The sequence below is a fragment of the Toxotes jaculatrix genome, chromosome 17, assembly GCF_017976425.1.
Source record: "Toxotes jaculatrix isolate fToxJac2 chromosome 17, fToxJac2.pri, whole genome shotgun sequence".
In the NCBI taxonomy this organism is placed as follows: domain Eukaryota; kingdom Metazoa; phylum Chordata; class Actinopteri; family Toxotidae; genus Toxotes; species Toxotes jaculatrix.
Window position 1 is genome coordinate 7,168,948 of NC_054410.1, and position 26,851 is coordinate 7,195,798.

General features: G+C 40.5%; 3 protein-coding genes and 1 gene segment (V, D, J or C); 2 read left to right on the plus strand and 2 right to left on the minus strand.

The window, feature by feature from the left end:
• LOC121196853 overlaps positions 1-26,851 on the minus strand; it is a 34,130-nt gene that overhangs the window by 6,103 nt on the left and 1,176 nt on the right.
• Positions 2,548-6,554, plus strand: tspan37 (tetraspanin 37). Its single transcript, XM_041059998.1, has 7 exons — positions 2,548-2,857; positions 3,909-4,100; positions 4,190-4,264; positions 4,386-4,484; positions 5,165-5,317; positions 5,409-5,492; positions 5,883-6,554. The coding sequence occupies exons 1-7, from the start codon at positions 2,795-2,797 to the stop codon at positions 5,958-5,960; spliced, it is 744 nt and encodes a 247-aa protein (XP_040915932.1). The 5' UTR covers positions 2,548-2,794; the 3' UTR covers positions 5,961-6,554.
• elavl1a (ELAV like RNA binding protein 1a) lies at positions 7,914-16,167 on the plus strand. Of its 5 annotated transcripts, none has more exons than XM_041059992.1 (7): positions 7,914-8,016; positions 9,246-9,305; positions 11,088-11,289; positions 11,833-11,936; positions 12,519-12,681; positions 12,842-13,067; positions 13,171-16,167. In XM_041059992.1, exons 2-7 carry the CDS (start codon positions 9,270-9,272, stop codon positions 13,493-13,495), a joined length of 1,056 nt encoding a protein of 351 aa, XP_040915926.1. In that variant the 5' UTR covers positions 7,914-8,016; positions 9,246-9,269; the 3' UTR covers positions 13,496-16,167. The 5 variants fall into 5 exon arrangements, with proteins under 5 accessions (XP_040915926.1, XP_040915927.1, XP_040915928.1 ...); XM_041059993.1 differs by having other exon boundaries at positions 12,519-12,672; XM_041059994.1 differs by having other exon boundaries at positions 11,097-11,289.
• Positions 17,604-25,710, minus strand: slc1a8b (solute carrier family 1 member 8b). The gene is made up of 11 exons (XM_041059991.1): positions 25,546-25,710; positions 24,301-24,380; positions 23,380-23,595; positions 21,890-21,932; positions 21,555-21,768; positions 21,039-21,138; positions 19,184-19,417; positions 18,871-19,065; positions 18,636-18,770; positions 18,382-18,541; positions 17,604-17,750 (listed from the first exon to the last, which is right to left on the minus strand). Exons 1-11 carry the CDS (start codon positions 25,708-25,710, stop codon positions 17,604-17,606), a joined length of 1,689 nt encoding a protein of 562 aa, XP_040915925.1.

The window sequence follows — 26,851 nt, forward strand, 5'->3', positions numbered from 1 at the left end:
TGTTCTGGTACCAACAGAAATCTGGGGAAACTCCAAAGCTCCTAATAAGACATGTGAGCACACGCCATACAGGAACACCAGCTCGGTTCAGTGGCAGTGGAAGCGGCTCTGACTTCACTTTGACCATCAGTGGAGTTCAGACTGAAGATGCAGCAGTTTACTACTGTCAGAGTCTACATAATATAAACAGTGCTTGGGTGTTCACACAGTGATTTGTAGTCGTACAAAAACCTCCCTCAGTCAGACTGCAGAGACACTGAGCTGTTACAGCAGGAAGAGACTCTGACACAGACCACTGAACACAGAGCTGACAGTAACCTCACCAAGCACAATAAACATATCAAAACTGATACACTGTCAAAGTTTTAATTTCTCTTCCATTTCACTATAAAAGTCTAAATTTGATTTTAATTTTTTTCAATCTGTTCTTTATATTATTGTAGACAGTGATAAAGAGAGTAAGCAGATCATTAATATTGTCATAGTCAGGAAGTAATGCTCTGTCATGTTTTGTCTCGCGTTCATGTTGTCCTGTGAGTGTTGCTTTTATTTTGAGATTTTATCTCCTCTTGTTTCAGGTTGCTTGCCCTTCTTCTTGTTTCCCGGCAGTGTGATTGTTTTCCCCGCCCTAATTGTTTCCACCTGTTCCCCATTACCTTGTGTCTATATATTGTCTGCGTCTCACTTTGTTCTGTGCCAGTTCGTCTTGTCCTTTGTCAAGAGAACCAGTGTCTGTATCTAGCCCTTGTATCTCAAGTCAGGTTTTGTTGTTCTTTTGTTCTTTGCTGCTTTTAATTCTCATCAGTGGTCTTGCCTTTGTTTTTCATTATCCCTCGCATGAGTGATTGGGTTCTGTCCTTGTTCAGTCGTGACAAGCGATAATTGGATCATGGTTACAATTTTTATAGGTCTGACAGTCAGGAATGTTTGTGTTCCGACTCATGTACTCAGATTATTGTTAAAGTTAGATTGAAGGATATTTTTAAATCCAACTTTTTAAAACAAAAACTTGGGCCAAAGTTCAGACTGGCTGATTACAAAAACCAAGTCCCGGAAAATGAACTGGCAAGTTTAACATCCCCTAAATCAGAGGTGTCAAACCTGTTCCACAAAGGGCCGTGTGGCTGCAGGTTTTTGTTCCAACCAATCAAGAACACACAGAAACTAACAGCAAATCTGCCCCTGAAAAGCATGACAGTTATTAAGCACATTCACATTTCATTGCTGAGCCACACAAATCTTTGTTCAATTCAATTCAATTTTATTTATACAGACAAGCATTGATTCAGTTAAATCTGAGTTCAGTGTGGACACATTTAACCAGCAGGGGGCGCCATGAACCTGTTAATGAGCAAAAGTCATGTGGCAGAAGACGAAAGAAAAAGAGTACTGTTGTACGTGTGTGTCATCAGACCACATGGGGATGTAACCTGCTCTTACTCAAACTCAGCTCTCCCTCTCAGTTTCTGCCAACAACTTTCTGACTCAGACTGACAAATCCAAGTCTCTTAGTCTTGGAGGGACTGTGGCCATCAGCGCCACAGGGAGTTCAGATATTGGTGATGATCTCAGTTGGTACCTTCAGAAACCTGGACAGGCTCCCAAACTTCTTATATATGCTGCATCATCTCGATTCAGTGGCAGGATATCTGGTTCTCAATACACTAACTTTTAGTGGTGTTCAGGCTGAAGATTATAATTGTCTGAGCTACCATGGCAGTGGAGTGTTCACACAGTGATTCAGAGCCGTAGAAAAACCTCCCTCAGTTTGACTGAAGTGAAAACGGCCTGCTGCAGGTGCAGAGGTCTGGTGAAGAGACTGTGAAGAGATCACTGGTTCAGTGAACGCAACATAAGAGTCATCAATCGGATATCAATATAGCTGTAACAAACTCAGCTTCACTTAAATTATTAAATGTCATCTTTTCAGGAACAAAACCCCTGTTGCACCATACCACCTGACAGCAACAGGTGACCACAAAGAAAGCAAAGGGCATATTTTTATTCTTTTTCGAATGAAGTTTTCTTTCCTTTTTTTTGTATCAAACAGTTTACATTAGATCGAGATTAAACCATTTTTAGTAGTTTAACATGGAAGTGTTTCTTTGATAGTGACGCAAAAAAACTACTGGATTTGTGAAACGTGACAGGGGGCTTTTTTATTGTAAACCTGAAATGGAGAGAATTAGATGGAGGAAGGTGCTGCTTGTCCAACGCAAGATGGACAGCAGTAAACCATCCATCCTGGGGAAGAGAAACACAGGAGAAATAATGTCCCTTCAGGGTTCAAAGAAATACTTAACCATGTTTTAACTGATATTTGTTACTTTTCCACTTTTATAAGTGTTAAGTAAAATGGTGATTTTGAACTCATGAAGTGTTTTGCAGGTCCTCTACAAACAATGCTTTTTATATCAGCAAACTGGATGCAACATGCAAATAATTCAGGTCTTGTGCATTCTTCTCCTGCAGAGCCATGTAACAGCACAGTTCATAGTACCGATTCCACTTCTTATAACCACCGAAAACATCTTGTGTTGCATTGTATCCGCAAACCACAGGGATATTTCCGCCTTCTTTGGATAAGCTTTTATCATTACGGAAGGAAAGTTGCACTCGTCTGCAGCGCCATAAAAACTAACGTGCCAACAACTCTCCTTTTCATCGGGTAGATTGTTATTTTCTTTACCTAAAGGTTTGGTTTTGGTTCTGATTGTGCGTCCTTAACGTCGGCGCGTATCCAGGTTGCTTCGTTTATTGCGCGCTCGTTCCTCACTGGTGCTGAAATCTGAAAATGAGTGGTCAGAGAAGAAAAACTTTCAAAACAACACTTCTGTTGGTGTGTCAACTTCTGTGGGTAGGTGAGACTTTATTAGTGTTGCTGTATTTTCAATATCTTTTTTTCCCTTTTATTCTGCCACTAAATATTATTTTGTCATAAACGAGGTTCAAATTTATGCCCATGCTTGATATTATACATTATACTTTACTTAAAATAAGGTTAAAAAAAAACCAAAAACAACAACGACAGCAAAAACAAGTCGAAGAAATCACCTGAATTTGTTGTTTGTGTGTGTTTTTCGCCTTATAATACACATGGTTTCACAGACTTTGTGTCATATGATCTTTGAGGTCACATGACACAAGAATGCATGCGAGAGCAGGAAGTACACAATGAACAGCGCACTGCACACACACCTGATTATTTAATTCTCTCTTTTTTGGCAGCCATGTAACTCTGTTCTGTTGTAATAAGCTTATCTGCTGTGGTGACTGTTGTGAGTTTTTGAGCACGAACACAGCCTGTGGGAAATCAGCTTGCTCTCTTTCTTGTCAAGGGTTAGATGAGAGGATAAATAACACACACATTCTGTTCTCTTTTTGTTAAACACAGCATGAATGAGCATGTTAGGACACCTTAGCATAAAGACTGGAAACAAGTGCAAACATCTTGCCTGGCTTTATTCAAAGATAACAAAATCAGCCTACCAGCACTTCTATAGCTCACTAATTAACTTTAACACCTTAGATGTTGTGTGTGATCAAAATCACTACAAAAACTGAAGCATAAAAACATCAAGTCAACATTTTACATGGGCTTATACTGTTTTGGTCATTTAGTCACAGCTTCAAACCAAGAAATTATCCGTCACATTACCCTTTGTAAAACCCACAAGTTGTTGTTCAGTTTTATTTAGATTAAAAAATGTATTCTTTTAAAACTAATGAGTAGTTCTTGAGAGCTCATAGGCGTTGACATATCGCAAAACCATGTGGCAATACTCTGTCTTAATAGATTCTTGGTCTCAGAGAGGTCAGTCACATAGTACACTGTCTGTTGTGTAATGTTGAATCAAGAAAAAAAATGATTGTATTTCTTTATTTTATTTTTAATTTTTTTACTTCAGGTGCTGGGGATGGTGGTGGGCTTGGGTGGAGTCTATCTGCTGATGAAATACAAACAGAGCAGCTTATTTTTTTCTCACATCTACATCATCATGCCAGCTATCCTCGCTCTCGCCAGCGCTACTTTCCAATTTGCCAGCGGGTGCCTTGGCTCGCGGCTGAGCTTCAGGGATTCCACCTTTCTGCAGGGACTGGTAAGGTTGTCAGTGTGTGTGTGTGAATGAGGGTATCTGTATATGCAACACTATTTGGACTGTATCTAATAAAGTGTGTTCTTCTCCAGTTCATTTATCTACTAGTTGTGGTCTTTTGTCTGGAAAGTACGGCTTCAGCTTTGGCTTATTTCCACTCTACAAAGGTATACAAGTTACACCAAAATTCATGGCCACTGGACTTGAGTTAGTAGATTTTTGGAGCACATTATTCTGGGACAGAAAAGGTATGTTTATGTTATTTGTGTCTTCTGCCCCTTTATTCAGCTGGATTCAGACATAGCTTCCCTCAGTGGAGTGTTTCAGAATTACACAGGCAACAACCAGGACCCCAACTCTCGAGCTGTGGATGCTACACAAGAGAAGGTGTGTGTTCAATCATTCCCATGGGAACTGAGTTATATAGGCAGTCGTATACTCCAAGCATGTTTGTGCAAAATATGTAAAGATCAATATAGCATTTCAAAAAAGATCTACAACACATGATCATTATCCAAACCAAAAGCATTTAAAAGATTGCAAGTAGCAAGGGCATGAAAACAAGCAGCAACAACTACAGGTTAGTGATAAAGCCCCTTGGGGCCACTTCCTGTAATGGCTATTAAATGCTTATTTAGAAGGGAAAATTTCCTCCAGTTTCTCTCGGTGGCCATTTGGAAATCTATTTTTCCATTAAGAGCATGGATGGATTTCTGAAAGTGCCCAACAGACACAGGCTCAGGGAACTGAGGGGTCAGGGGGTCACAAAGACATGCAAAATGACCACAAAGAGATGTGACGTAGCTACAAAGAACCTCAAAACCATCACAAACAACCTCTCTTTTAATCTGGGGGTCTTGCTCCTGCAAAGGAGGGGTGGGGCCCTTTCCTTGTCTGTGCCTGGGGGCCTGTTGTCTCGGAGTCCATCCACAATCAAGAGGACATTTAGGCTCACTGTAAAAAGTGGTATGTTTGGGAGGTATTTGTCTTGATTGACAGATGTCTCAAGCTACTCTCAGCTGTGATAGTTGGCCGCTCACACACTTTTGTGCTTTGATCCCTGTTAGTTGCAGTGTTGTGGTGTCCATGACTACAGGGACTGGCTTGAAACCTCCTGGTTTAACCATACTGGAGGAGTTGTAGTTCCTCACAGCTGCTGCAACTCTACTTTCCCCTCCTGCAATGGCACTTTGGACCAGCCATGGAAGCTTTACACACAGGTAGACATCAAGATAAATTCAGCCCTCACGAAAAACAAAAATGCCTCAGCATGAATGTCGGATTGGTCACTTCTGTTTCTTACTCTTTTAGGGCTGCCAGGTGAAGCTGGTGATGACTTTACAGTTTGTGCTGAGTTTTATCATCTGGTGCTCCCCAGTGGTTTTTCTGGTGGAGGTGGGAAACACTTCAGAACTGTTTATTCTGTGTCCACTTGATATGCACACTAATAGAAAAATGAAACACAGGTATAGAGGAACTTTTGTTGTTATTAGGGTGGTGATTCCTTAAAGCTATTTTTTTAACAAGCTGTATACACAAAGTTATCATCTCATAAAGTTGTTGTGGAACATGTTCAAAATGTTTATATTAGATTAATTTGTCATGGTTCTGACCACCCAGTGAATTTAGGTCACATGACTTGCTTTGTCTAACAAATAAGCTACTGTACTGCAGCAGTATTGTGATGTTTATTTATTCAAATGAAAAATGTGCCTGTTAAGTTTCAGAGGTTAATTTGCCAGTTAAACAGAATCACCTTCTCCTTTCTTTCCTCTTGTCCTTTAGGTTGTTCTGTTGCTGACGATGGCACAACTGATGAGGGACCAACCACCTATGGAATATCGCATACTGGGCAAAAACTAAAAACACCGTGACAGATTGGACAACACTGTACTTTGCACAGATACCATAATATTACATAGCATGTCAGTGTGCATCAAATTATTATTGTGACTATTGTTAGAATGATTGTTCCTGAGCTGCAGACACTCTTGTGACCTCTGACTTGTTCCACTACAGCTCCATTCCCAGCTGTCCTATCTTCCTCCTTTTCCTCCTGTAACCCAGCCCGGCCATCGGCAGGAGGGTCCCCCATATGAGCCAGGTTTTGCTCAAGGTTTCTTCCTGTTAAAAGGGAGTTTTTTCTTGCCACTGTCAACTTAAGTGCTTGCTCTGGGTCTCTGTAAAGCGCTTTGAGACAATTTTGATTGTGGAAGACGCTATATAAATAAAATTGAATTGAATTGAACTTAATACAGGTTTACTCCAGTACACTACAAAACATCCAGCACAGAAGTGTTGAAAGATATAATGCAGATGTGTTGTCAGATCTCCTGATGATGACTGTATTTCTGTCTATTAATTATCTGAAAGGAAAAAAAAAGTGGGACCAATTGATGAGACACAACTTTATTGTTCATTGTGGGTAAGTCACCCTCTGAGCTGTGTGTATAAAGCAAGACCGCGACAGAAGGGATGGGCGGCGGGCATTGTGGGTAATTCACCCTCTGAGCTGTGTGTATAAAGCAAGACCGCGACAGAAGGGATGGGCGGCGGGCATTGTGGGTAATTCACCCTCTGAGCTGTGTGTATAAAGCAAGACCGCGACAGAAGGGATGGGCGGCGGGCATTGTGGGTAATTCACCCTCTGAGCTGTGTGTATAAAGCAAGACTGTGACAGAAGGGACGGGCCAAGCGCCAACTGGGACAGAAAACTTTCAAAAGATTTTACTAAGGTTATGTAAACACGTACTCTAATGGAATTAGTGGGCTAAAGTCACCTCAACTTTCTTCCAAATAACGCACATTTCATTCATATTATAAATACAGGCCTATGATTCTTGCGCGCTTTTGTTTTTCTGATAATCCTGCTCCCAGGATCACACTTACTCTGCCAGTCACTGTGGCTCAAGAAGAGAGGAGCTTTTCAAAGCTACAGTTGATCAAGTCGTACCTGAGGTCAACCATGTGTCAGGAATGGCCCACTGGCCTTGCTGTCAACGGTATCAATCACTCAATATGGGAGCAGGTTTCATATGATGACATTATTGATGATTTTGCATTAAGGAAGGCCAGAAAGGTCAGGTTTTAGTTTTCGGTTGTTAGTTTCTTTTAATAGTGATGTACTTAGATTTCCTTTAGTGTGTTTTCATTTGTGTGATGGATTTGTGCTATTCAGAATATTTATTCTATATTTTATTGCTATATTATTCTTTTATTTTTATTATTCTAAAGTAATAAAATTATATTGTTTTTACTTTATATTATTATTCTCTGCTGACATACTCTGCAAAGAAAAATTCAAATGACCGCCACTATACAGAGCTATTCTATCTCTGAACACACTCGATCCCGCCACGTGATTCACATGACAAACCCAACCAATCAGGTGATTCGTCACTCAAGTACTTCACTCAAATGGTTTGTGACCAAACCGTAGGACGGCACAGTGGTTCAATACAACTGCCTCCTAAGCCACCGCGCATGTGTCGCATGTGTCGCCCCCGGGCGTCTGTCCGGTTCGCTCGTGCCAAAAACCGCCATTGGTTCTGCAATAAATCCAACATTCATGAAGGTTAAAATCTTCATTTTGAGTTGAAGCCGTGTTAAAGAGGTGTTAATTCCACTTTATGGTAATCTTGGAGAATGCGTTTTGTGGTTCGCGTGAACTGGGTTGCATTGTACAGTACCGTTGTATTAGACTGCATTCGTTTCAGCAATATACTTTAAAATGAGTGTATGCTGACCACCTCTGCAGAGGCGTGGCCGGACGTGAGTGGGCGTGGTTGGATTCGTCACGTAGCTCATTCCTCTGTGCCTGCACTACGTGAGGTCGACTTGGAGGGAAGTGAACGTTGCTAAGAGAGAGAAAAAAATAGGAGAAGAAAGCAGAAACATCAGCCACCTCCAAAAAAAGCTGGTAAGATTTGAAATGCTGACAAATGTTTCCTGATTCGTCTTAGATGTCTACGCTGATATTTCGTTGTAGGTTTGTCAGATGAGTGCCGTGCCGCACTTGCGGCCCTTGCAGCCGGTGGTTAGGTAGCGGTGGCTAACGTTAGCCTCCGTGGCCTGTTAGCAGGCCGCTGGGGTTTAGGCGCGGGGACAGACACGCAGTGATCCGACGCTCTCCAAAATAGGGCCACGGTGCTTTCCGTTAGCTAGCCGACGAGAGACCGCCACGTATAATATCCTTTTAACGTAATGCGAATGGTTGTGTTCATGGGTATGCATTAAGGTTCGCAATTGTAATACTATACCTTGTTTTTATCGAGCCTTGTTGGACATATGTTTACCCTAATCTGCGAGGAGTGAGCGCGCAGCAGCTAGCTTGCTAATGCTAGTCAGGCCTTCGCACGTTTTCGAGATGGAGAGCAGCCCATGAATTGATGTACTGTTGACCGGTGATAAATGAACAAAAGCGCTCTATCAAAACGGGATTTGTGGTAGCAGAGGACAATGTTGTTTTAGTAGGAGTTTTAATGTTCGCCACCATTGATGGCCTAATCTGTAACGTTAACTTGAAAGCAGTATCGCCTGTTTGTTGCAATGTAAGAAACTGGATTTTCTGACATCTTCAACTCCCGTCTCTGTCTTGAACCAGAGCAGTTTAAGTGTGCTCTGCTGGAGTTGTGAGGACACTTAACTGAAATATTTTCAAATATTGTAGACCGTTATCTGACCTAATCCTTCTGCCACGACGGCTCGACTAAAGACCGATATACCAGCACTGCAGATCAAACAAGCCAGCGCTAGCTAACTGGGTACATCCAGCGAGTTATTTCATGCCACGCAGTTAATTGATTACAAAAAATACAGGACCAGATACCCACGCATCTGAAAAAATAATCACTAAAAAAATGATCACTAAAGAAAGCAGTCTCTTTGTCATAGTTTAGCAGATAGTTTAATTTAGGGATATTTGCTGCAAACTCAGTGCTACTAAAAGCAGCCCCCCTCTTTACAAACCTTATCATTGAACTGTCAACTTCAAAAGAGTTGAGAACTATGCAAAATGTTTCACATGATGTGTTTTTCTTTTTAATAAAGTATTAGGTTTTGTTTTGTCCTTAAACAAAAGTATATCTTGTTTACTCACTGCCACAATGACTTTTTTTTTGTTGTTGTTGCTGTCTTGTCCTTATCCAGCCTCAGGAGCAGTGAAGTGTCTTCATGGCAGTTCGTCGAGGACACACTAAGTACTTGAAAGTGAGTATGAGATCCCAGCTCCCATTTCAAACCATAGTATGTGACCATATCAACTGAGAGTTAGCAGTATGACCAGATGTTGTTGGTGAGGTGCATGACCAAAAATTGAACGCTGTACAGTTATTTTGCTGGAACTAATGATTTTATATTCTTTGCAAGATGACATTAAGAGAAATAAAGAAAAAAAAACAACAAACACGCATGCCTGCTCCCACCATCTTTGCCTGTGTTTACTGGTTTAATACAGGACTCTCATTCATCCTCTCAGGCAGCGTATCTTACCCACCAGAATACACAATCACAACCCTTCTCTTGCATGAATGGACCTCTGTCAGGTTGACCGCTGGACCAATTCCCATTTTAAGCCTGATCCTATTTCAGCCACCAGCAAATGTGTCCACCATGACACGCTCTGCTGAACAGATAGCAGACACGACTTTTTTTTTAAGTATTATGAAGTGAAGCTTCATTCTTATTATGGCCACTTTACATTGTTTACAAAACTAATCTGAGACCCTTCAGACTGGTTATCAGGCTAAATCACAGTCTGGCATGTGATTGAGGTTATCTGGGGATAAAAGAGTTATTTGCCTGCTTTGCAAATGCAAACCTTTTGTGTGTGGCCTTGTTTAAATTTCATGTTGGCTCAGTGCAAACCACTTCACTGAGACCGGTTTGCAGCTTAAATCCAGTCACATGATTGTGTAATAGTTTCCATTGTGTGGCCTTTTAACTTTCTACCCCTGCAATTCTGTTGTATTAAAAAGTGTGATTACAGCGCATGGGCAGAGTTAACCCTTTTCAAGTGAAATTCCCTTTTGCACTTTACTGTTTGCATTTCCACTGCATCTTAAGATGTGTCAATTTTAGGCAAAATAGTAAAAAAAAAAACAGTGGTGAAATGTCATTGTCAAACACAAGGAAACAACACACAGTCATCCTGTTTTTTTGTTTTTTCTTTTTTTTTTGTATTTACGGTGGTATTACTTTAATGTTTGATTGGATGTGATGAATTGAAAAAAGAGAGGCACAGAGAGGTGGAAAAGGAGACTGAAAACAACAGTGAGACTGTCTCCAAAGTAGATGTTCAGCAAAGTGATGGTTATTTATTTCTGCCTTAGAAATAACAAGAAATTTCTGCTCCTCCTTCTAACATCAGCACTCCTTCCTTTATTCATGAATGAAGTAGTAGATTAGTTGAGAGTGGCGTCTGTTTTTGACCAGTGAGTCTTCAAAACTCCAAGCTTCTGAATGTACTTCCCTTCGAGCTGTACTGTACTGCTTGGAGTTTTTCATGCAGCAATTAAATTTAGTCCCTGGTTTTTCTGGTCGACTGATAATTCGATGTGCTTTTTATGAATTTACATAATGCTTGAGAAATTAGCCACTAACAGATTATTATTATTATTATTTTTTTTTTTTTTTAAAAGACTAGAGGTAGAGAAAAAAGCAAACATTCCTACAGATAAAAACATTCTGTTAAATGGGAGCTTTTTCAGACAGCATGCACCTCCTGTTGTGTTATTGTACCCACCGTATGCTCTAGTTTCTGTGTTTCTATATCCTTGTCAGTGATGTAATTGGGTTGTTTGAGGTAGCAGGGAAGAGGCGAGGTCAGTGGAGCCTGAAGAGTATAAATTATAGGACATACACGGGACACTGATTATTCACTCCATTTCTTCCCTTTTTTTGAAAAGCTTTTTTATCTGTTTATTTTTTTGGTTTTGTTTCAGCTTTAGCTCTGCATACTCTGCGTGCTTACCTTGCTTTCTTATTTTTTTGGCCCACCTGGCCGACTTGCAGGAGGTGTATGACATGTCAAACGGTTATGAAGACCACATGGGAGGGGACGAGGGGAAGGATGCCAAGACCAACCTGATAGTGAACTACCTGCCTCAGAGCATGACGCAGGATGAGCTGCGAAGCCTGTTCAGCAGCATCGGAGAGGTGGAGTCTGCCAAGCTCATTCGAGACAAAGTCGCAGGTATGCCACTCTCTGAAGTGATAAGACCTGTAACACACCAGATCGACACTTAAACACAAGATTTTGTTTTAAATGGCAAGGGATTCCTTTTACACACTTGGCAAAAAAAAAGTTGTGGCAACAACCTCTGAGTATATCAGTGGTAGTCCAGCTTTATGACTTACAGAACAGTTTGGCATATCACTCATTTTCAAATGAGCTTGTCTTTACTGTTGGTATATCTGCTAAAGGAGTGTTTTCTGGCTCCTTTGTCCTCAATAATTTTTATAATGTAACTTTTGTTTGAAAAATTTCCCAAATTGATTTTCCTGCTTGAGTTGGGTAGTAGTTTGCTCACAGTTTTTCACCACCGTAGACTTGATTTATTTATTCCAGCCAGTCCAACCCTGTTTAACTGTAGACAGTTTCTTTGTTTGTTTGTTTAGTCTAGCATGCAATGTTAAGATTTGCTTTTGTTTTTAAATATTTATTTGTTTGCAGCTTTTTTTGAACGATACAACGTTTTTTTGTTTTATTTTATTGTTTTCCTTTTTTTTTCTCTAGGCCACAGTTTAGGGTACGGATTTGTTAACTATCTTAACCCTAGTGATGCAGAAAGAGCTATCAGTACACTGAATGGACTAAGGCTACAGTCCAAAACTATCAAGGTAACGTGCAATAAGGTGTTCTACAATTCTCAAACCAAAGATGTCATGTCATATAACTCTCCTGTGGCTCCTGTGCTGTCCGCTAACTAGCTAGTACATGTCAGCCCGAGGAAGTGATACTGCTTTTACAGCTCACTTACTGCCCTATCTGACATGTCTGTTGAGTTTGACTTTAATTTGACTTATTTTATTTGGCACATTCTGTGAGATTCAATGTATTTCATTTGTTTAATTCCTTACAAAAAACTACCTTTTTGATTTCATTTTTTTGTTGCTGTAATGTTCTTGTATGCTTCCGACTTCACTCATTTTTGTTCAGACGGAAGACTTAACACCTAAAAACCACTTAGGTGACAGTTTAGCAGATCATTTTATTGAGTTTTCTTTAAAAGACTTTAAAAGTGGTGTTTTTAATAAGTAGACAAGAACACTCAGATGAATGAGTCGTTAAATTGTTAAGTTAACAACAGTTTAATAGATTTAAGTGCTTGTTGTACTTTTGATAGTTTTTTTTTTTTGTTACTTTTTTTTTTGCACGTGTGTCAGAGTTTTAATCAGGCGGTTGTTGCTTCCTGTTACCAGGTTTCATATGCACGGCCCAGCTCTGATACAATAAAGGATGCCAACCTGTATATCAGCGGCCTGCCAAAGTCCATGACCCAGAAAGATGTGGAGGACATGTTTTCACGTTATGGACACATCATTAATTCCCGGGTACTTGTTGATCAGGGTACAGGTACGACAGGTGAATGACTTCCTTGCTTTCTAAAATTCTTGTCAGTAACAGATAGCACCTCTGTTTTTGAGAAAAAAAAAAGTAACAGTCAGGGAGCAGTTATATTGTAAGATGTAGTCTGACTGCTTGTATCAGAATAGGCAGTCACCAGCTGCTGTCTCGTACCTAGGTGTGTCCCGTGGGGTGGCTTTTATCCGATTTGACAAGCGGGCAGAGGCAGAGGATGCCGTCAAAAACCTGAATGGCCAGAAACCACCGGGAGCCTCTGAGCCAATCACAGTGAAATTTGCTGCCAACCCAAACCAGGCAAAGAACACGCAGCTCATTTCTCAGCTCTACCACAACCAGTCCCGACGCTTCGGAGGACCCTTACACCACCAGGCACAGCGGTTTAGGTGAGGGACATTGTGAACATTTTGTGAGACTGTTCTTAAATTTATGTAGACATGCTGGCATGTATGAATTTTCCTGGCTCAATGGAAAAACCTCTCATTCCAGGTTTTCCCCCATGGGTGTTGATCACATGGGCAGCATGGGAGGCGTCAGCGTCCCTGGGAACTCCACCTCCGGCTGGTGCATCTTCATCTACAATCTGGGTCAAGATGCAGACGAGAGCATCCTGTGGCAGATGTTCGGCCCCTTTGGCGCTGTCACCAACGTCAAAGTGATCCGAGACTTCAACACCAACAAGTGCAAGGGCTTCGGCTTCGTTACCATGACAAACTACGAGGAGGCGGCAATGGCCATCGCCAGCCTGAACGGCTACCGGCTCGGAGACAAGATACTGCAAGTGTCCTTTAAGACCAGCAAGGGCCACAAGTAGAGTGAGCTGGACAATCAGGTGTAGAGGAGAGAGGGAAATGGCCTGCGCCAGACTTTTGTTTGAGAGCAAAAGTATGCGTTTGCAAAGTCTGGCACATCAGTTTGGGTTTTAGTGTATTCAGAATTAAATGACGTTCATTTTTCTGCACCTTTGTATTTGTCTAAAAGAGTGTCTAGGCAGTTTTTTTCCATCTTTATATTCATGCTTGGGGCTTGAGGACACTCAGTAGTTATAATTTTTAGGCAGAGGATGTAGAGGGCAAAATCCCAACATACCCCCAAGATAACGTTGGAAAATTATCTTAAAAAGCTAAAATGCTGTCCATATTTGTTGCATGTAAAACTGTGGGCACTAGATAAAGGAGGCATGCAAACAGTGCACTGAAAATGCAGAGCATAAGGAAAGCCCTGTAAATTGTTCTCCAAGTGTCAAAATTTTAGTGGATAGTTCATAGTCTAAAGCAGGTGAAGAACAGTGTTTTGCCTGGAGCCAGTGGTTGTTTCATTTTGGGAAAGCAGTGCTTTGTCCTGGATCCTCATCATAAGTAGAAATAGATGCCTTAAACGATCATCCAGTGGACACACAGACCTACAGTACCACTCACTGTCTTGAGTCGATCTCAGAGCAAAGCACTTTTAACCAGTCTGTTTTAGGTTACTATGAATATCAGTCTTTTTGATGTGAATCTATGACTTTTGCTCACCCTCCGACCAGGTCTATGTTTTAAACACGACGAGCCCTGGAGGGGAATGTTTTTGTTGTTATCCCTGTGTAAAGTGTCTTTTTATTCTAAGTTGTATTTCAGGAGAGTCCTGTTGAAAATGATCCCCAGTCAATGAGTAGGGAATTAAAATGGACCAAAGACAGGGAGAGATCTGATCCTATAGCCCCAGAAGACTTTTTCTGAGCAGATTTTCACAAGGTAAATTCACATATTTTTGATTTGGTTTTTTGTTTGTTTTGTTTTGTTTTGTTTTTTTTTGAAGAGGTACTAAGGTTATATCTGATGCTGACTGAGAGCAACATCATTCAGACTCAGTTTGCCGTTCTGTTTTGTTTTTTTCTTTCATTTTGAGTTCATTTGTTTTCTTTTTGTTTGGATTTTCTAGAGGCGTAGATTTTTATTTGTCACAATGTAAGTTACAAACTTGTTTTAACGAGTGCTTATCTCAAGTTTGGAGAGAAATTAATGGCCTTTGTTTATGATTTCAGTTTAGATTTGCTTTCTTTTCTTCCTTTCTTTTGGTTGTTTCACTTTGAACATAAACCATTAAATTTTATTTCATTTTGCTGAAAGTTTTGTTTGGTTTGTTTCTTTTTTTGATTTACCGTTTTTAGATTTGGTTTGGAGTTTTGTTCTATTATTTTTCTAGTAGCAAATCTGCAGCGCTGATATCAGGAAAAATCCCTTGTCAAGTAAAAACAGGCTGTTGCACAGCGTTTCCACTGGAGGCTTTTAAACATCGGAGACAGGCTTAAAATTTTTTTGAAAGATGAACAACATATGGACCAACGTTAGTTGAGATAAAGTTATTTAACCTGCACACAGACAAATGAAGGAAAGTGACTATCCAGCAAACATTGTGTGAAGCAACATTTCTGAGATGGCGACTAAGTATAAACCACCGAAGAGTAACAATTAGCAAACTGAAGCTGCGTGAAGTCACTTTGGTACGGTTGTCTTTCCATCAGTTGTGAGTTGAATGTCAGCATTATTTATTGCTTTTTGAAACCTGAGCAAACAGCAAAAAAAGGACAGTTCACAGCTTTTGACCCAAATCCACTGTATAATGGGGGTTACTGTTAATTAGTGAAGACTTAGCTTTGTTTACTTGCACAGTGAAGCTCTTCTCATATTGTCCATTTTTGCCATATCACCGCTGATCTTTTTCTAATGATAAATTTGGTAGGTTGTCTTGTTCTCTAAGGTGTTTGAAAGGTGCAGAATTAGCATTGATAATTGTAATTGTTTCTGATTTAACCTGACCACAAATTGAACAGAGGGGCGACTTGGTGAAGGACTTCCAAGTAGCAAAAGATTCTTGGGAACAGTACCCGCTCACGCTTTTTAGGATTCTCTTTTAAAACCATCTTTTCCCCCCCAGCAATAATTCACCTGACACTTCATTGAACTTGTATTAAATCTATTTGATCTATCTCTGAACGGAGTATTTCCATCTCAAGCCTCTCAAGATTTTGGTCTTAAAAGTGCTTTTCTGAGTTAGTATTTCCATGTTATTTTTGTGTCACAATCCTTAACTTTGTGCAATACTTCGTGACTTGCTCAAAGCAGGTGATAGTAATTTGTTGTAGTCTTGGATTGTCATCTTTTTGATAATTTCTTTTTTTTCTACTGACGTTATGTTACTGCTTGGTTTTTTTTCAGCAGTCTAGTTGGATTTGCATGAAAGATGCAAGTGAATTTGTTTTAGGAGCAGTCAGAATAAACTGCATTCCGCCTTAATTTATAAGTGGAAATGGTGTATTTTACATCAGAGGAAGCGCAAATATTTATTTGACACTGTATATGGTTATACTTGTTACTTATTGGAGTGTTTTTAATGGATTATTGATTTTTTTTTTTTCCTTTTTTGGTTTTGAACGGACACTACGTTTAAGTCCATTAAATGTCTTCTAACATTGGATCATTTCAATAAAAACATGGTGCAATAGCATTGTTGTAAGATGGCTATATTACCTGTTTTGCTCATCAGCATGCCAACAAGTAGACACAGAAATGAAGTGATGGAAGACAATAGCAACAAAATACGATTCAGGAGGAGCACTTGTGTCATGGTTACTTAAAAATATGAATGAATTATCTTGTACAGTCACCTGGCCTTCAGCTGATCACGTGGCTCAGGCCCAGTTATTACCTTCCGAGACCAGATGGGGGTGATGTGTCTCTATTTTCTGCGGCAACTCTCAGTACCATCAACACCATCTCTGCAGCACTTTCAGTGGCTGCATGTTTACCGTCCACCCTCAAGAATTACAGATCTATTTCATTTAGCATCTTTGCAGAAAGAAGTCATGTAGTCAGAAGATGGGATAGCTTTGAGGAGTTACTTAAACTTTTGTCACTGCAGAGTATCTGCGCTGGATTCCTGACACATTTTTAATTCTTAAGACCCAGGCCTGAACATTAGGAACAATTCAAACAATGTGTGGACAGGAGAAGCCAGGGACAGAACTCTAAGCCCACCATAACTTTTTATGTTATTGTGATAGTAAATATACTAGAAAATCAGTCAACGTCTAATACCTCAGTAAAAGGCAAGAGATACCCCTGTTTGGGAAACACTGATCTAAAGCACAAATCGGTTCTAAAAAATTTTCAAACTATTTTTGCAGAATTTGGTTTCAAAATAAAGCCACTCATTAACAGGACTTGGAGTGCAGCAGGTTTTTATTAGAAAAACATGAACACAAAATTAAAAGCATACGTATAAAAACGCAAACGATCATCTTAATGCAACTTCTTCGTACTACATTAATGTAAATATTTTTGTAAATGTTGCTTTAATATCTATCCATAAACAGCTTGTCTGATGTAGATAAAGTTCACCTCAACAAAATTTGCTTCATGTCTGTCACTTTCTGTTTAGTTTTTAAGTCTTTCAGGTTCTCAGCATTATTGTCAAAGCTGAGATCAGGTTAAGGCAACTCAAAACCCTGACTTAAGTCTAAAGCTACAATCAGACTTTCCTAGGACAGGCCTACTGTGAACATCTAACTCTCACCACTAACTGATAAATACTAATCTCCACCTGATGCATGTCATTGCAACACATTTTCATGTGTACAGTGTCTGAATGAAATTTAGGTTACATGTGAAACTTAATGCATTTCCTCACAACTCTTGTCATCTAGTCAACACTGAATAGAGACAATCAGTATGTATCAAGTAATGGAGGTTTTCGTTTTCAGCATGGCACAGGTAAAATCCATTTAAGCCGCTTAACCCTGACACCACAATATACTCGATCTTTGGTCTCATTTATCATAAAAATCCAACTGGATTTTTTGACAGTCCATTTAATCCTGAAAGGTAAATCAATGTGCTGTAGAAGGCATTATCCTTTGCTGTCCATCCAGTGGAAGAGTCTCAGACTTGGCAGAGGTTGTAGCAGGCCACAGGTCTCTCAAGCACGTTGTCTCCATCCACCTCAAACACATAATCGCAGCGGTGTGCGATCAAAGGAGCATCAGACAGTGCCACGCTCTGATTACCGAAGGAGATTACTGTGTCTCTCTGTAGGGGAGATGCAAACAGCAGCACAGTTAGTTAAGACAGCGAAAGTAGTTCTGAAAGGTTGGGGTTTTCTAGAGTTACATAAAAATGTAAAAAAAGAAATAAACCAAGGCTTAGAGCAAACATGGCCTAAAACGTTTATAAAATGGCAATAAAACTGAAAATGGTAAGTTAAAATGTCTATAATTAGCAGAAGCATTTTTATTACATCCTATTTACAATTTAAAATGTGTGAATGTAAACACTGTTTCACATGGATCACAATAGGTTATTTATCCAATCACAATCACCAGGAAGCTTTTTCCTGTTTATTTTCCTTTTTTACAAGTATGTACCTCCACACATACTGATGAATGAACAAAAAATAACCAGTATGATACAAAGGGGTCATAGATAATGTAGTAGTAAAACATGGTTACACAAATATTAACTACAGTGACCAAAATGCTCTGGCTTTTTTTTTAACCTGCACTGAATCCACATTCCAAATTCTATGATTTATTTAAAACCTGGAAAAGCTGGAAAAAGGCGATGTAAACATTATACCTGCTTAACATCATGTTAGCTTTGCCATTTTGAGCATGATAACATGCTGACATTTATTTGAACAAATAGAAATTGTCCTCCTCACCCGTTGGGGGCCACCTCCGCGATCAGCAGCAGTGGTGGTAGAGGTGTTGGCAGCTGCAGCAGCAGCGGCTGCTTTCTCGAAGTCCTTCTTACACACATGAGCCATTATCCCAGCAGCTAAGGCATCACCAAGAACATTGATCATCGTCCGGAAGCGATCACTGAGAATGAGATGGGAAAAATATATTCACACATTGTCCCAACAGCCACCATAAGACCTACTGATGTAGTATAATAAGTTATAGTGGAACTCACAGAACCCAGTCAATGGCCACAATCAGTGAGATGTCAGCAGGTGGTAACCCCACAGAAGTCAGGACAATCACCATGGTAACCAGACCGGCTTGAGGTATCCCAGCTGCCCCGATGCTGGCTGCTGTTGCCGTTATACTGATGGGACAAGAGCCACGATGTTGGAGATGAAAAATCCAGTCATTTCAACACACAGAACTTGTAATGGGGCAATAATGAGTTCAGTGTTTATTCTCACCTAATGGTGACCAGCTGGCCAAAGTCTAAATCATACTCATTGACCTGGGCAATAAAAATGGCCGCCACTGCCTCATACAGAGCTGTCCCATCCATGTTGATGGTAGCTCCCACTGGCAGCACAAAGCGAGCGATCTGCCGGTCCACTCTGCAGTTCTCCAGGAGACACTTCATGGTGATTGGCAAAGTGGCTGAGCTGCAGAGGAGAAAGGCAAAAGATGTGGATGGAGGTACTCAGTGGACTCAGACTGGACTACATCTACATGGCTGGGATAAAGAACAAAAAAATAATCAGAAGATCTGTTTCCTCTCACCTGGATGACGTGGCCAGTGCAATGACCAGGGCCTGCAGCAGCCCTCTGATATAAGGGAAGGGGTTCTTGCGAGTGAAGAAGAAGTAGAAGAGAGGAAGCAGGATGAGGCCATGCACAAACAGACCCGACAGGACCGTGATGAAGTACATGCCCAGCTTCTCCCCCAAGTGGGCTGGGTCGTGCATATCCAGAATCTTCCCAGCCACAAGGAACACAATACCAAAGGGGAAGTACCTGCAAAGAGGAGAGGAGAGGAGAAGAGAGGAGAGAATGTGATTGAATCTTGAAACTTCGTGACAACATTTTGGGGAGAAGCTTTTTCTTGTTTCAACTTAAAGTAACCCTGTGGAATATTTGACCAGTAGTGGTACAACAGAGCAATATTTTTCAGTGAGAAATGTAGTAACGCATTGACAAAGTCAAGGAAGAAGACGTCTGCGTTTTTATATATTTTAAAGAATGCACTCAGCATGTTTGTGTCATGACTAGCCCCTAAGGGGGCTGTTTTCAGAACCGTCTTATGATGTTGTGAACTCTTTTGGACTCTTGTTTAGTTTCTTAAGTTCTGTTCATAGTTCCTGTTTTATTTTGAAGTCATGGCCCCTTGTGTATCTTGTCTTGTTCCACTTCCTGTCTTTGTCTTGTTTCCCGCCATCTGTGATTGTCTGCCCTGCCCTAATTGGTGTCACCTGTTCCCCATTACCGAGTGTATATATTGTCTGCGTCTCCCTTTGTTCTTTGTCAGTTTGTTTTGTCTCTTTTCCCTGGTCTTACATCTTGTCTCATGTCTTTTGTCCGGTCTCATGTCAGTAGAACTAGCAAATCCCTCATCTCGTCAGGTCTTGTTCATAGTTTGTTCTTTCTATCTTTTGTCTTGTTTTGTTGCCTCTTTGTTTGGTTTATTTCATAGTCTAGTATTTTTCCTCGATAGAGTGATTTTGTGTTGACGTTTTGTACTTTTGTTTCATTGCCTTCTTCCCTGTTTGGGTGGTTATTATTTGATACTTTGCAAGAATAAAACTATTATTTTGATTTCGTCTGTGGGTCGTGCGTTTGGGTCCAAGTCCTTGCCCTAGTCTGTCCCTAGTTTGTTATGCCCAATGGACACACACAATGTGTTTTGACGAGAAAGACTGAATGTAAATAAACTTAAAACTCCACAGGGAACCTTTAACAATACTCCTGCACACAACACCAGGTAATGGTGGAATGGTAAGACATGGTTTTAGGAGTCTGGTGTGGAAGAATTTGATTGGCCTGACCTCAACCCCATCCAAACACCTTTGGGATTACTTAGGACTCCGACTGCGAGCCAGGCCTTATCACCCAACTTTAATGGTCAACCTCACTAATGCTCTTGTGGCTGAAAAGCAGCAAATCCCTAAAGCCAGGATATAGAAGCGTGGAGGCTGTTAAATTAGCAAATTCAATTTTGGAATGAGATTTTCAAAAATCACATGTATGTGTAATGTTCAGGTGGCCCCAGTGTTTTCTCAGGTGTCGGCATGCTTTTAGCCATTCACTGTATGATACTATCCACCACCCCAACAATGTTTATTTGTATATATTATTATTTAACACTAATCTTATTTATGAAAATGCCTCATTGCTCCATTCACACAATATAATCTGTGAGTTAACTCCAGTGAGAAGCAGTAAGGACTCCTCAGATGCCACGAGTGACTCTCCCCTGAGTTGCTGTGTGACATTTATTTTTAGATATAATCCGACTCAGCTGTGTGAACAGTGTGTAGTCAGTCTTTTTTTGGACATATGTGCGTGACAGTGTATTCTTGAGAGTGTGTGTGTGTGTGTGAGAGAGAGAGAGAGAGAGAGAGAGAGAGTGCAGCCTTACCACATAGCTGCATTAATGATCTTCATGACGCACTCATTGATGCACTGGCACACATTGACCAACGGTGCTCCACGTTGTCCCATCTTCCCCAGCAGCAGACCTGAGAACAAACAGTACATTGACACGTGTGTTTGTAGATAGTAATTACGGTACCACTTTCTTACCTCTGAGACAGGGTTCGTAAATGTTTACTTGGTTAATGGTTAATAAATCATTTACTAATTACAGATCAGACATAAGCCGTTAATAAGAGAAACTTTTGCATTTCTAGCCAGGGAAAACTCCCTCTAGATGTTTATCATCTCTGAAATTAACATTGTTAGTAATACATTAACAGTAAGTTATTACCAGTAATAACAATTTAATGAGGTAAAATTCACAAAAAAGCAAAAGAAAGAAAAGATTTGTATAGCTTCCCCTCTCATTAACCCTCCCATGACCCTTTAGATGTATTTATTCTAAGGTTAGAGTTTTGCAGTGTTTTCTGTGATATAATGAGCTGTGTGATGGTCTTACCCATGGTGGCTGAGAAGATGACAATCCCCAGGACGTTCATGCCCTTGCTCGTACTAGGGACGATCTTATACTTAATGTCAGGTGCAGGGGTGATCTCCAGGAAAACTGGGTGACCCAGCTGAGGGTTGTGGTAGTCGGGCATGACGTACACATAGTTGGCCTGTGACTCTTTTACATTAGAGTTTTGCACAATTGGTACCAAGTCTGTCCGGTACTGGAGTGGAATGAAAGAGAACAACCACAGAGATTTGTTAATATGTGGATGTTGAACACTGAATGAATGAATGAGCAGTATTTTACAATCCACTGTGAGTTATGTCCTGTTGTCCACTCACCTGCTGGAAAGTTGCTTCAATCAGATTTGATGGGATCATATTCCTATAAGAAGACAGTATACAGACAAACAAGGTATATCAGATCATGTCTGTAGTGAAACAGTATGGTATTTGTACTTATGTATGTGTTTTATTGTGAGTCTTAAAGGTCATTGTTGACCTCAGAAACAGCAGTGGATTTTGGTAGATGATGGTACAGCCAGTATCCTGTACTGGGACTGTATTTATACAGCATACGTCAATGACACCAAACCCAGGCAGCAATCTTGTCAAACACGTAAGAGGACTGAAACGTACACCTGACCTTTGGCTTACAGCAACAGATACACACTGGCTGCAGCTCTCTAAAATTAATCAGGTTTAAGAAGAAGGTATTAGTGGATCTCTGACATGAATGGCCTTGCAGTAAGCCTGAGCACACACACCAGACAGTGGGCTCGATCTTACAGAGTGTAACGCTGCACAAGGACCTTCTGAGAAAGCACAAGCTTAACAGATCACAATTAAGTGTCTCCCTATTCTTAGCTGACCTGCTGCGTGGGAGTGACAGCGCAAGTGTCTTGCAAGCACTGACAAAAGAGTGTAATGTCAGATATACATTCAGATGCTGATTTCTTTTGTCTTGTGTTATATGACTCAAATTTGCTGCCATTTTATTTGTTTTATCATAATTTTTGGAGTCACTGGAGTTCACTCAATGTGAGAACAAAGGAAAATGTCAGAACAAGGCACATTGTTCTGACAAGCATCTCATTATTTCTGACTTCCTATTGTTATGTTGTAAAAGCTTATGATGTCAGCTCCCAGGATCTAACTCATCCGTTGAGATTTTGTGCTTAAGGTGCTTCCTGTTCCTGAGGAAGCACAGGGAATTTACAAGTTCTGAACTGGATCTGCACTGGATTTACTTAGTCTGTACTGGTTTTCCCCAGGTGTTAAAAGATCTTAATCCTGGAAAACAACACTAATAAGATAAGAAACATGGAATCTCCTGAAAAGTCCAAAGCAGGACGGGATTTTCTCCATCCTTACAGAAGAAGTGAAGGTGGGAAACGTATTCCAGTTATCAGATCTTGTCTAAAAATAGTAGAGAATGCAAGTGTGCCACTGTCTCTTCTTATTGTTCTAATGCGAAATCCCCACACAACAAATGGAAGAAAATCTGTTTACCAGGAAAGACTAATTTGGTTGTTTGTTTACTTTGACAAAATGCTGTGTAGTCCTATAAGCTGCTCTTATGAAATGCAAACAGTCTGTATTAGTAGCTTTTATCCATGCACTAGGAATGGAAGTGACAGTTTGTCTACCACTTTGATCCGGACTGAAATTCCTCAACAACTAATTGATGAAATGCCATTTTTGTTTTTTGTTTTTTTTTGTATGAGTTGTCACTTAGCACCACAAGCAGTTTGTTTTTTTTCACCCATTCATGCAGTTTGAGTGACAGCGATGCTATTACTGTGTTCACTCTGTCAGAGTGTGATGCTTACCTGATGAGGTCCAGTAGAGCATCAGCAGAGGTCATTACAGGCCCTGAGCTTGCATGGTGACCATCCTTCTCTGAGCCCGTTCCCGGGTGAATGATGAGCACCAGCACGATGCCAACGATGACAGCAATGAAGGTCGTCCACAGGTAGTAAGTGATGGTCAGGACTCCTAGCCGACCGCTTGCCTTTGTGTCCATGGATGACAGACCGGACATAAGACTGGATTGGAGAACAGCAGATGTGTGATGAGTACTGATAACTTTAACTCTTGTTTGAACTATGATATGTTTACTTTCAAATCAACTATCATTTCGTTTCAGTGTAGTCCCAAAACTATGAGCTGATGATTGTTCATTAAAGCTGTTCTTCATTCACAATTTAGATGTTTTTCTATTGTTAGGATCAACAGGTTAATTACATTTAACTGAAGACACTGGTACAAAGAGGAGGGAATGATGTGGAACAGTTTTTTTCCCAGACCAGATTCCAAGTCCAAGCATCTTGTGTGAATATTTCTTTTTGCTACAAATAGGTTACATGGGAAAACTTTATGCTCATATTTCTTCTTTAGGAATGATTTTTATGAGTATTATACAAATATTATTTTTTTAAAAACACCCTTCACATGCTAAATTGAAGACCCAGCTCTTACTTGTTTGTTGAACAGAGTTTGCATTAAGCCATGCAAGTACAAACTTTTCATCTAGAGTTGCAGGTGATGGGAAAAACAGGTGCAAAACATCCCTTACTTATGTCAAGGATTGTGTGGTTGATCCTACAGTTTTAATATCAGAAAGTTGGTGTATCAGAGGAGTGACAGATTTCATAGATCTTCTCTGACCAGGTAAAGATAAAAGATGACAGGTGTGATATATCAGCTTCAAAACACAGCATGTGTTTACAGTTGGGAAGAACTCTGCTTACCTGGAGGTGATAAGCGGCAGAATCAACATCTTTAACATCCTCATCAGCAGCTCTCCAGGGAAGGAGAAATAAATCTTGGCCTATGTGAGAGAAAAAAAAACACCTGCAGCAAACCTTATTTCTACATTTAAAATAACTTAACTTTCCACTGTTTAGCATCATACTCTAAGCACCAGGTAACATCCCACAATTAGAAATACTGTGTGTGAGACACTTTCAGTACAGTATAGCAGAGCAAAAATACGTTTCACTGATACATGCTGAGAATATTCGTGCCTGTTTTATGCCTCCCAAAGACTTGCAACACTGTAAAACGCTCCCTTTATGTTCATGATTTTGATCATTTTGGAGTCAGCACCTGGACAAGAAAGATGTGCATGTGTTTTGCAAACTGATTTACCATTCTCATGCACTCTGTTGATTTTTTTTTCCTGTTTAAATTCAACTTTGAGTGTGAATTGACTGCTTTTGTTTAGTAAATTGCACTACACTGTTTATGCAAGTTGTTTAAGATCAAATGAAGGAGATCCACATCAAAATGTCACCTTTTTGGTGTTTTATAAATCACATGTAGCTAATTTCTGATTAACATTAGATTTAACACAGTAAAGACACTGACATTCCCAACTGACAGATCAAACAACTGCTTTGAATGGTCGCGGTAGTTGTGAATGTGGCCCTTTGCTGCAATTTGCTGTTTGTGTTTCACAGTTTCTTTCTTTGCTCAGCAGATGAGGATGCTGCATGTTTCATGGGCTGCTGCCAGCACAAAGGCTACTTTGCACACACTGCAGTGCACTCTAATCACTGATTCAGTCTCTGCCAAAATACGTAAGCCACGCTGTCCATTTAGAGCATCTTACAACATAATATCAGGAGTTCCCCTGACCTTCACCCAGACAAACATTTCTACATTTTAAAGCTGTGGGACTCAAACCAAAACAATGAGTTAACAGATGCTACAGAACACAATAAAACTGAGGGGAACTACAGTTGGGTAATAATTCTCTGTGGGTTTAACATTTTAGACAACGCCGTCCACATACAAGCACTCTTTTGACCCTGTGCTAATGTAAAAATATTTTTCATAGCTGATTTATTCACTTCCTCTGACACCATTGGTTCCCTGATTTTCTGCTTCTCACTGCTTCCACTCTCACTTTTACAGGACAGACTGGCTGTTGCTTCCCATCTTGAATGTTGTTTTAATTTCTCAATATTCTACTTCCATCCATTCATCCATACCTGTGTGGACAGGTTGAGCGACCTAAGGACAAATCCAAGCACACAGCCCGTCACCACAGCAAAGACCGAGAGCGTCAGAAGGCCGTTCCTCTTGCAGTAGTCCTTCACGTACTCCCTGATTTTCACAGAGACCAAACCCTTCAACGGTTTCTTCAACCACTCCATCCTGATTCAGGCTCGGTCCGTATCCCAGCAGGCCCCCCCACCCCCCTGAGTGACTACAGAGATCCGGATCTCTTTGTGAGTGTGGTAGGTCAGTATGTATCCCACAAGACAGCGAACCTGATCAAATGTGGGTCCTGTCTCACACTGAGGAGCTCATTGAGTCTGAGAGAGGAAGTGTTGACTGACTGATTCCTGGTAAAGCGTTGCCTAAAAGGATTATCCCTATCCCATGGTAAGAGAAGCTTCTTCCCAGTCACTCAGGCTTATTAAAGGAGCTGAAGACAAGTCCTCAGCACTGATTAGCTCCTCCATTCATAGCTCATTATGAATTATTACTTCCTGCCTCCAAGTCATCCCATTCATAAAACGGTTGCTTGCACTTTGAGGAAAAAGTTATTTTCAACAAAACTTTTTGGACCTACATCCTCCAATCAGCTCTTGTCCCCTGGCAACCCTCACAGGATGAGCAGTACAGCCGATGGACAGTTATGGAACGCAAATAAAAAGAACTATAAACAAGTGTGCTGTGTTAATAAGTGTAACATGACATCTAATCAGACTGTTATTGCATAAATGATCAGTGTCCTATTATTGCTTCCTGGGGACAAACAGTGACCTTGGACTTTGATTTCACTGAGTGGGAGCGAAAGAACTGAACTCTGTGTGCAGGATTGCCAGGGGGCACAGGCCAAAGGTGAGACCATGATGTTAGGCTGGCCCAGAGATCCAGCCTCAGATGAACCTGCGGGTGTCAGCGTGAGCTTAAAACTGAGGGGAATGTGTTTGCACTCTGCTCCAGCTGAGACAAATGATCACTGCCATGTGAACATGGTATAAACTGTTCACTTTTACTGTGATTCCGGTATTATTAAATCTCTAAAAGGTGGAATCAGATCTATTTATATATGACTGTATATAACAATCTAAATGAGGAATGAGCACTGTTTTAAAACAAAAACAAAACAGTTGGCTAAAAGCAACCAATAAAAGCTTGTAACAGAAATCCCAGCATGCCATTGTTATCAGCTGTCCTAGCTGTCTATTCTTATGCAATGTTTGCATGCCTTGTTAATTCTGAAGTCGCCCTACGTCTGCAGACGTCACAGCTGACCTGGGAACAGATCCAAACTTGAATCTCTCC